The sequence below is a fragment of the Vicia villosa genome, linkage group LG1 (assembly GCF_029867415.1).
Source record: "Vicia villosa cultivar HV-30 ecotype Madison, WI linkage group LG1, Vvil1.0, whole genome shotgun sequence".
Lineage (NCBI taxonomy): Eukaryota > Viridiplantae > Streptophyta > Magnoliopsida > Fabales > Fabaceae > Vicia > Vicia villosa.
Window position 1 is genome coordinate 16,918,090 of NC_081180.1, and position 10,394 is coordinate 16,928,483.

Below are 10,394 nucleotides of genomic sequence, written 5' to 3' on the forward strand. Positions count from 1 at the left end.
TAAGCGTTGATTGGACAATTCCAAACTTTATTTGCGGCATCCTTTCCACAATCTCACCAAATTTAGACATCTTCCAACTCCTCCTTACGAACAATTTATATTAGGCTTTGCCAAAGTCTTCCATGGAGTATACTGAAATTCTCTTTTTGATATATACCGATAAAATCCAAACAACATTCAAGAAATGATGCTTGCACCTATTACAAACAACAAACTTCACACAAAAATATTATATATCCTAATGTACCACTAGTCTCCCTCAACAATCAATCTTTAAAGATGAATGTCTATAACAAGGGGAAAAAGATTAAGGATGAAGATGATGTACAGTGTCAAAGGAATCTCACAAACACTTTAATCATAAGGTGTTAATCAAGGAATTAGATGTAGGTGAAACAAGAACACAAACACAAGGTTCTTTCTAATTTCTGAATAAATGACTCTTGGATCTTGATGGATATCATGAGCTTGATCAATCATGAAACACTACAAGATTAATAAACTCGCTCTCTCTAATTCCCTCAAAACAACAACTAAATGCACAAGAACAAATTGCAACAAAAAGAAGTGAATCTAACATGGATTAACACTCAAGAAGTTGTTTCAAAAAATAAGAGATAGATTGACGATGCTAGGATAGACACATTAGAGAAGAGAAGACAAATTAACATTTTCACCCCATAGTTTCACACACAATTTCCTGAGAAACAAAATTTATTCGTTACATTAGATTTAGACTTTAAAATTTAGTTTTTAATTTTTCTTAAATTTAAATATATGCCACTTTATTATTAAAAACAGAATTTTCTTTTTTTTTTTTAAAATATTGACACAATTTTAAAAATTAATTAACTATATTATATTAATAATTTAAATAATATATATAAAGAATTTTAACAGAGAAGAAGAAAATACTTTGAATGTGTTAAATGACCACGGTTTTTTTTTAGAACACAGATTCCTTAAAAATTTTCATTTTTCAAGAAAAAGAAACATTTTTTAAATTAATTTCTGAAGAATAGATTTTACTGTAGTCTTATAATATAAATAAAAATACATTTTCTTAAATAAATAACCTTTTTATTTAACTGAAAAAAATATATAAATTTATAATTTTTAAATTAAAATGTGACTTTTTAATTGGTTAACGGTGTAAAATATTTTAGACATAAATTTTTTCTCTTAAATTAATATTAGTAATTATTTTACAATTATATTTAAATAAAACAAATGCATTGTTCTTGACCAAAAACAAAAACGGATGCCATTGTTAGATACCTCGGAATTACATTGGCCAATGATGGTTTTTGTATTTATGACCACCGTCCAATTCTCAAATCACGTTTTATGACAAGTCTCTAATATTGAATCACGTGTTAAAATCCACCCACTATTAAAGGATGAAAACAAAAAGTACAAATACTAAGTTGTAACACATTGTTGTGAACATAATTGTTACATCATCATAATTCAACAAGTTTAGAAGAGCAAATTTATCAATGGCTGATAATTCAAGTTCAACAACCCTCTTTTCTCCTTACAAGATTGCAAACTTAAACTTATCTCATAGGTACTCAACACTTTTTGTTCTTTCACTTTTAACTTTTGTTAGATTAGTAGCATAGGAATGTTTTGAATACTGATGAATTTGTGATTTGATGATGCAGAGTGGTGTTGGCTCCGATGACAAGATGCAGAGCCTTGAATGGAATTCCAAATGATGCTCTTGCTGAATATTACAGTCAGAGATCAAGTTCAGGTGGACTTCTCATCACTGAAGGAACCAGCATCTCTCCCTCTGCTCCTGGGTACTAAATTCTCTTTTTTCCAATTTTTTTACTTTTTTTTTATAAGTTCATAGCATTTTTGTATTGGTAGTATAATTAATGTCTATATTATTAAATTACTATTAAATTGTTACATGTGTATCTTAACCCGATTTTCTGAGTTTGAACCCAGTACTCGGCACGCAGCTGTGTTAAATTCTCTTGACTGAGAGTTTTGCCGCCCATTGTAGTCCTCCTTATTTCGAGGAATTAGTCTTTGCAGTTGCGTGGAGAGATAACTGGTTTTTACTATATGTGAATAAATATATTATTTCTCATGGCGCAGGTTTCCCCATGTACCTGGAATATATTCAGAGGAGCAAGTAGAGGCATGGAGAAATGTTGTGGATGCTGTTCATGCTAAAGGCGGCATTATCTTCTGTCAACTATGGCATGTTGGTCGTGCATCTCATTGGGGTAACACCTTTCACTATCCTAAATATATCCAATTTCGTCCTTCATGAACTGGATTTAAATCTTGGTAGTATTTGTTTTATGTTAGATTTACTTGTTTTGCAATTATTTTCACTGACTGGTTAAGTTGGGTGGCAGTGTATCAGCCTGGTGGTGCTACGCCCGTTTCCTCCACGGCTAAACCCCTTTCAAAAAGGTGGACAATTCTCAAGCCAGATGGTTCCTTTGGCGCGTACTCGGATCCACGCGCACTTACCACATCTGAGATACCAGAAATCGTCGAGCATTATCGCGAATCAGCTATTAATGCAGTTCGAGCAGGTTTTATATCTGTTTACATCACTTCAATGAATTACTTTAACTTATTAATTTATGATTGTGAGTTGTTCAACAATGAAATTGATTCATACCCGTGCAGATATTGCACGAGTATGGATTAGTTTCATGTTTCTGTGCTTTTAAAAATCGACTACGCATGATAATTGAAATGAGACATGCATACAGGTTTTGATGGAATTGAAGTTCACGGGGCACACGGTTACCTGATTGGCCAATTCTTGAAAGATGGGATCAATGATCGAACAGATAAATACGGCGGATCACTTGAGAATCGATGCAGATTCTTAATTCAGGTGGTTCGAGCCGTTGTTTCTGCCATAGGACCGGAAAGAGTTGGGGTAAGAATTTCACCAGCAATTGATCACCTTGATGCTACTGATTCTGATCCACTTGGATTAGGCTTAGCAGTGATTGAAAGACTAAACAGTCTCCAGAAAGAGCTTGGTAAAAAACTCGCCTATCTCCATGTCACTCAACCTCGATACACAGCTTATGGCAAAACCGAGCATGGTAGTAAACGAGACCAAGAAGGAGTTCATTTGACAAGGAAACTGCGAAAAGCTTATGATGGAACATTCATGTGCAGTGGTGGATTCAATAGGAAGTTAGGAATGGAAGCTGTGGCTCGAGGTGATGCTGATTTGATATCGTTTGGTCGTCTTTTCATCTCTAATCCAGATTTGCCCTTAAGGTTTAAGCTTAATGCGCCTCTAAATAAGTATAACAGGAAGACATTTTACACACAGGATCCTGCTATAGGTTACACAGATTATCCTTTTCTCGGGAAAGGAAGTGGGACGGAGCTAAATGCGCGACTGTGATCGTTCTTTTTGCTTTATCATTATGAGTTTGTTACATGAACAATTAGAGTCTCAAAATCTTAGGTGAATGGTTTTATTATGAATGCAATCTCACCAATGATGGATACTAAATATGTATGATTTGTACCTAGGTGAGATTATAGCTATAGAAATTAAGAATAATTAGTCAGTAAAATTTTGACAGAAGTGATCCAATTCCAAATTAGATTCTGGTCCTTTTAGACATATCATGGATGCTACTTGTAGTCCCTTTCTGTATTAGTTTGCTTTAATTGGAGGGATTATTTAGAACCATGATTTTAACAGTATATTTCTAATCTTTTACGAAAGCTACCTTTAACAATGCATTTCCTTGTCATATAAAGCAAACCACACACTGCATTGTCATAAGCTGTCTTCGACAGTGCATTTCCTTGTCATATAAAGCAAACCACACTACATTGTCATAAGTTAATGACAAATGTTACTTTGAGATCAATTTTTTGAAGTAAGTCATATGATTTATGGTTGAGGTGAGTTGGACTCCGGGACTCATCAGAGTTACGATGGCTCATTACCAAGTGTATGAAACAACTCATTACCCATAGCATTTATATAGCTGGAGTAGAACTCAGTGTGTGAATCAACTCATTACCAGGTGTATGAAACAACTCATTACCGTAAGAGATATAAAGTAAGAGAAAAATAAATTTTGGATAAAAGTCAAATAGCCAATTAGATTCATATATCGTACCTAGCCCACATTAAGTCTATATTGAGGTAAATCTTATTTATTAGACAAACTTTGTTATTATTATGAATAATAATAATTTTTCAAAAAAAAAGAAATAACATAATATTATTATTATCATTATTATTATTATTATTATCAATAATTGTTATATTATATTTTTAATATAATATTCTAATCCCAAAAATTAAAGGGTGAAAATTGTGTTATATTAATTAATGATCAAATGGGATGACTTATTGTAAGAAACCTGCTTAAAAGAATTACAAATGCATAATTGATCAAAAGAAGAAGAAAAAAAATTACAGATGCCAAGAAACTTGAAATAATTCTTTTGATATATTATTTCGTACAACAAGAATACAGCTTATACAGACCCACCCCTTTTTCTTGAAATTAATACAAGTATTGAATAAAATAATGAGGAAGAAAAAAATTATTAAACAGTGTGGTTAGAATGAGGTTTTCTTAATAAGGTATGGTGTGCATCTATTGCATGTACTGACAGTAGTATACTTTGGCCAGCCCAAACTTGATCCTTTAAAACTGCATCTGGGTAGTTTAGTTTCTTACCAAAAACCATGGCCACTTGTAATCTTATCCAACCATCCAAGCAATATAAGGCAATGGCATCAGATAATCCAATCTTTGGACAATCATCACATTGCCATCTCCAGAAGAAAGAATTGTCGAAAAGAATATCATCCCACAAACACCGCGCGATATGATTGTGACTTTTATAAGATCATCATCAGAAAGAGAGCTATGAGGCGAGATCGGGTATCTGCTCTTTTCTTGTTTCACAAATACATCCTGGCAGAGGATTTGCGTAAAAGCTTTCCTCCAGCTTTGGGAATTCTCCCGGCTCTCTTAGATATGGAGCACCGATAGAGTCTTTATGAAGTTTCTTTACCTTGGAGCTGAACTTTTTCCAGGAAATGTTTCCTTCGTCCAACTGATCAACAAGTTTAACAAAATTCATCCTGCGGAAACCAGTGAAATCATAATCAGTTTTATATACTGAGAATGAACAAAAAACAGTTTCACAGTGAATTGAAATTGCGTGTATCTGAAACCAGCATGGTAGATGCGATATAGAAGATTTAGATAATGAATTTATTACTTGTCTGGATTGATTGTCTTCTTGAAATTTTCAAAGCGCCTATGACCTTGTACAGCCTTCGCCATATTTCCATCGTAAGTGTAAAGAAATACGTCACTCTGAAGGGCAACAACATAGTCAATACCGGCCAACATGTTTTGATGATTCTTGAAATGATTCAGCTCTTCTTCAGAAGAAAGGGAGGAATGAGAGAAAATATTAGGGAAATCATCCTCAAGATATTTCATACTTCCTTCTCCATATGCTTCTCCAGCTACAAGGTAAATCCTGGTGTGTGATGGAAAATCAAGTGCTCTAAGTAGTAGGGAAGTTTCTCTAGGAGTTAACGGACAACCTCCAAGCAACCTCCTTTCAGTCCCATTAATCTCTTTTTCCTTCCAGTGACCGACTTCATATCGCATCCGTCTCAGTTCTTCACCTTCTTCTGCAGTCAAATTGTGACTGCAGCCAGTAAACGCAAGCATATCCTTCTCATATCTGTCAAAGACGATAATAGAATTAGGTGATTAGAAGTGGAACAGTTACTTAATATACATGGGTATTGTCATTATAAAATCCATATAGATTCAATTGTATTAAAAATTGCAATTGTAACTTGCCTTAAATGAAGGGCCAGATAAGGATTTCCATTCTGCTGCATTCTAGATACCAACTTGTTTCCGAATTCTTCAACTGGAGCTGAATATCTCAATGCTCTGTAATTTACGCGGCATCTTAGTTTCTGTATGGATCTTGGAATGCCGTTGTTTGCAAGCCGGGAATCAGTATGAGTGAAATAGATCACTTTGTGCTGCTTTAAGAGGGGAAGAACTTCGGTCTTGTAATAATGAACCTGTGAATATGCATTATGTACATTCATTAACTGTAATCTGAAGCATCGTTGAAAGGGGATGCAATTATATGATGTGCAAAATATTTTGGCATTGCCATAAAGCCACTAAATGAACTAATATGACATATTGTCAAGATCTTGATCTAGATCTTAAAATCTTAAGATTATACAATCTCACTAACCCCAACGATCTAGATCTTAAGTAAAATCATGTACTGCAGTAAGATCGCTGCAAATTGCAAAATCCTAATCTTGTGACATCGTTGATTTTGTGCGATCTTGGCAAGTTCCAGCCACGTCGGTCGTTTTCCCGCCACCGCCATTACAAGCTGAGAAGGGTGACAAGATGCAGAGGCACAACAATTACGGTTATGTGGTGGTGTATGCGCGCGCCTTTTAAAATGATGAAGTTTAAGATTTAGGGTTTAGAGAATAAACATCTCAGTTGTAAGATTTGTTTTAAATAATGGCTTATGGTAACCCAAGTAATGGGTCAACTATGTCCCTAATGTCTAACATATGCTTACAGCGGAAAATGGTAATAAAGTATAAATCACAATCTTACATGTCTAAAGAATATGAAAGAGGGTCATTTCCTCCGAACACACTTGCCTACCAAAATAGTGTAAAAATACCTCAAATATATAGTTTTTTTTTTGTTTTAGTAGGATCTTGCGATTTTTGTTACGATCTTATGTGTAACAATCTTGCCACCCCCTCTCGATCTTACAAAAAAAATGGGGTAGGATCTTTTGATCTTAGTTATGATCCTATGTTTTACGATCTTTCTATCTTCTCCTGATCTTATACAACTATGATAGTGATACTTTTGTTTTCTTAACAACTAACTGGTTACCTAAAGATGAGATGGATGGATGGCTGACCTCAACAAAAACCAACTAATTAAGCATATTTTGAGTATACAAGCTATGTTTACCTTAGACCAAGATATTGGAGTTTTTGAGAAAGGCTGAATTCCAGTATAGGCTTGTGGTAAAGTCTCAACTATATGGATATCATCCTTCAGTGTATCAATAAAATGCTTCCAGTCAAACAAATCCTTAAAGCCACTGCAAATATATTGAAACAAAAGTCATATACATGACACAAGAAGTTATGTACTATGCCATGCTTTGAACAAGTCTATAACTTCAAATCTTATGTCAACTAATGTGGATAATCAGCGTCGACTGAAACTGAATGAATTTCATGCTTGCAGAAAACACTAACTAAGAGATCCAATTATCCAAATGTAAAGTAGGTGGTAAAATAGTTGTAAACCAACCTCTGATCAGCCCAGTACGAGGTATGATCAAGAGAAGGAAGAACGAGTGTTGCCTTCATAATCCTAGCCACAGCAACCATATCACATATCTGCAATCAAAATATATTTGGACATTAGATTATGCTTTTTGCCTGCCTTGCAATAATATAGCATCAGAAATCAACACAACATACCCCAAATCTCATCTGATTCAAGCCACCATTAGCATTTACAAGAATATATCCATTGGTCTTAGCATCTAGCTCTGTAAAAAAAAAAAATATTGAAAATGAGAGGGAAATCATGGAGTAACCAACTGCATAACAGGAAAAGGAGTAAACTTCATACAATTTTTCATACTTTTATGATTTTTAGACAGATCAATACATTGGGTGAAATTTTCACTGTTGGGCTTAGACCAGACATCTGATTCCTGAATGAAAAACAAACTTTGATTAATTAAAAGGCAAAGATATTTCTAAATATAGGCCTGAATTGAGAACCAGACAACATTAAGTCCACAAACACGAGATATAGATTTGAGTTTTCTCACTTTATCAGCCTGACTTCTTACTCCTGTTTCTACCATCTTTAGAGTTCGTTCAACATCTCCTTCTCGACTTCTATATGCATAACCAACCGATCTTTGATCCATTGCATTTAAATTATCTATACCATTGGAGTCAGATAGTTCCTGATAAAAACATAAATAATTTACTCAGTAGATTAAGAGAAGCAAACACCCTGCTTCCAAACCCCAACCAAAAGAAAGTAAAACAACAACAACCAAGCATTATCCCACTAAGTGAGTGTTTGAAACGGCGTTTGGAATGTCAATTTCACATCCCAATGCATATTTCAATGTGATTTTCAGAAACCACAAAGATTAGCTTCAGTGTTAACGTGAAAAGAAACATGCTTTTGGCAGATTTAATGCATTACCAAACATATACTAAGTGGGGTCGGCCACATGGATCAACTTTCGCCATAATGTTCTATCCAGAACCATGTTTCTATCCAAATCGTTTATCTCAAAATCTTTCTTAATAACTTCTCTTATATTCTTTCTAATTCTTAATCAACTCCAACTCCCTACCATTGGGTGTTTTTCACAATTTGGTGTAATAGTGTTTGATAAACGGCAGTACATAAAGATCGAGAAACAAAAACTCTTGATTGAATTATCTACCATATTAAAGCTTGTAAGGTTGCTATCAGCTAAAAATTATAGGTTGAGACGTTTTAATAGTTGTCAAATCAGATAACGATCCATCTACTTCTTAATCCACCCCAGCTCACTACTACCATATGGGATTTTTCACAGATTAATAACTGGATAATGAATATCCCATTTCTCAAGTTGCAAATTCAACTTTGTATGCATTAATGAAGGCATGAAAAATTTCTACACTTCAAAATAGAAAAGATTGTTTATTCAGAAAACCCAAAAATCCAAAACAAAAACAGCAACCAGATGACAAAATCAAATCACAATTATAAAAATAGATCCATAGAAAGCATGATGTCATGGTGAACCACTTTGGACAAACTTCCACACACTAATTACAAAACTTAACTCTCCTAAAGCTTAAATTAAATTAAATATTTAAAAATTGTAATCAACACTTGGCAGTGCAAGATAAGATCCTAAGTCTGAAAATCCTAGCTCAACCGGCACAAGTCGATATTCCCGGGTTGAACGCGTTTACCAGAGTAACTGTGTTCGAGTTTCTAGTGATTATTACCACTTCGTTTAAGTAGCCATATTAAAAATCATACAAATAAGATTCAAACCTGATCAGATTGAGCTTTATCTATGGCAGATCCAAGCCAACCAGTAGCACAAATCTTAACAACCCCCATAAACAAACAAACCCCACAAAAAACCAAGAACATCCAATGCCCAATCTTCTTCCTCTCCCTAAACCCCAAATCCACACCAATAGATTCAAGCGGCCTCTTCAGAAAACCCTTCACAACACCACCATGAACTCTCTGCGAAACATGATTATAATGATGACCACCGCTGTGTTTCCTCTCCAAAACCACCTCCGAAACTTCCTCCGATCTCGGAGAATTAATCTGAAGCTCAACCTCATTATGCGTACTGAGAGTACCACCGCTGACGGCGGAGGTACTCGTCGTATTATTCCGTTTGAAAGAGTGAGCACGGCGAGTCATCGGACCGGAGAAACGCGGACTGTTGACTCGCTGTGCAACGCCATCGGAGTTGGATTCGAATGTAGACATTAGTTTTACAGAATAGATACAGATGCAGAAAAATAGTACTACTTTTTATATTCTTACTGTGCTTGTATTAATTCTTATACTAATTTTCTTATTCTACTTCTTTTTCTATTTCTCTAAATCTCAATGATTGTGTTCTATAAGTTATATAACTATAAAGCACAGACACAGGAGATATCACGTGTAGAACGAGATATGATACTGACACTGACACATCAATATTAATAATAATTTAAAAAATAATTAAATTAAATATAATTATAAATTTTGGTATCGATTTTATGTAGATATTACTTAAATACTAGTAGTATATTTTTTCAGAAGTAGTATATGAGTACTATTTAAATATATTCTTTTAATGTGGGTCAAGAATTGTGTCTATGTACTCTGTTTCTCGGTTTCCTATTGTTTTCTTCTTTTGATTTTGATGTTAATGATGATAGGTGTTAAAGGTAATTATCATAATCTAAGTTACAGTAACTAAATTAGTTAAGTTTAGAAGCCGAAAATGAGTTGTATATTAGGTGGCGACTGGCGAAGTTGTAAAATTTTTGGTTAAAAGCGACGCTGTAATTATGAGTCCGCGTTATGTGCTGTTGGTTTATAGGAATCCAGTAGATTGGATAAACAAGTCAATATCGACTGTTTGGTTTATACTTTGAGATTATGTAAGGTTTTGGATATTTCATATAAGAAAGATAATTAATTTTTATAAATTTATTAATTAACAATATTAAAAAGAGAAAATTAAATAATCGAAAGAAAATAGGTTAATAAATATTAAGAAGTGCGATGGGA

The 10,394-nt window shown here is 34.1% G+C and overlaps 2 protein-coding genes across 2 annotated transcripts; one reads left to right on the plus strand and one right to left on the minus strand.

Annotated features, from left to right (window-relative positions):
• The first annotated feature begins 1,387 nt into the window (after nucleotides 1-1,387).
• On the plus strand, nucleotides 1,388-3,968 carry LOC131601712 (12-oxophytodienoate reductase 3). The gene is made up of 5 exons (XM_058873586.1): nucleotides 1,388-1,570; nucleotides 1,668-1,808; nucleotides 2,113-2,243; nucleotides 2,379-2,561; nucleotides 2,745-3,968. The coding sequence occupies exons 1-5, from the start codon at nucleotides 1,500-1,502 to the stop codon at nucleotides 3,398-3,400; spliced, it is 1,182 nt and encodes a 393-aa protein (XP_058729569.1). The 5' UTR covers nucleotides 1,388-1,499; the 3' UTR covers nucleotides 3,401-3,968.
• A 482-nt stretch (nucleotides 3,969-4,450) lies between these two features.
• On the minus strand, nucleotides 4,451-9,722 carry LOC131629782 (O-fucosyltransferase 35). The gene is made up of 9 exons (XM_058900578.1): nucleotides 9,144-9,722; nucleotides 7,903-8,043; nucleotides 7,710-7,782; nucleotides 7,544-7,614; nucleotides 7,371-7,459; nucleotides 7,023-7,155; nucleotides 5,853-6,085; nucleotides 5,254-5,730; nucleotides 4,451-5,113 (listed from the first exon to the last, which is right to left on the minus strand). The coding sequence occupies exons 1-9, from the start codon at nucleotides 9,597-9,599 to the stop codon at nucleotides 4,894-4,896; spliced, it is 1,893 nt and encodes a 630-aa protein (XP_058756561.1). The 5' UTR covers nucleotides 9,600-9,722; the 3' UTR covers nucleotides 4,451-4,893.
• Nucleotides 9,723-10,394: the final 672 nt, after the last annotated feature.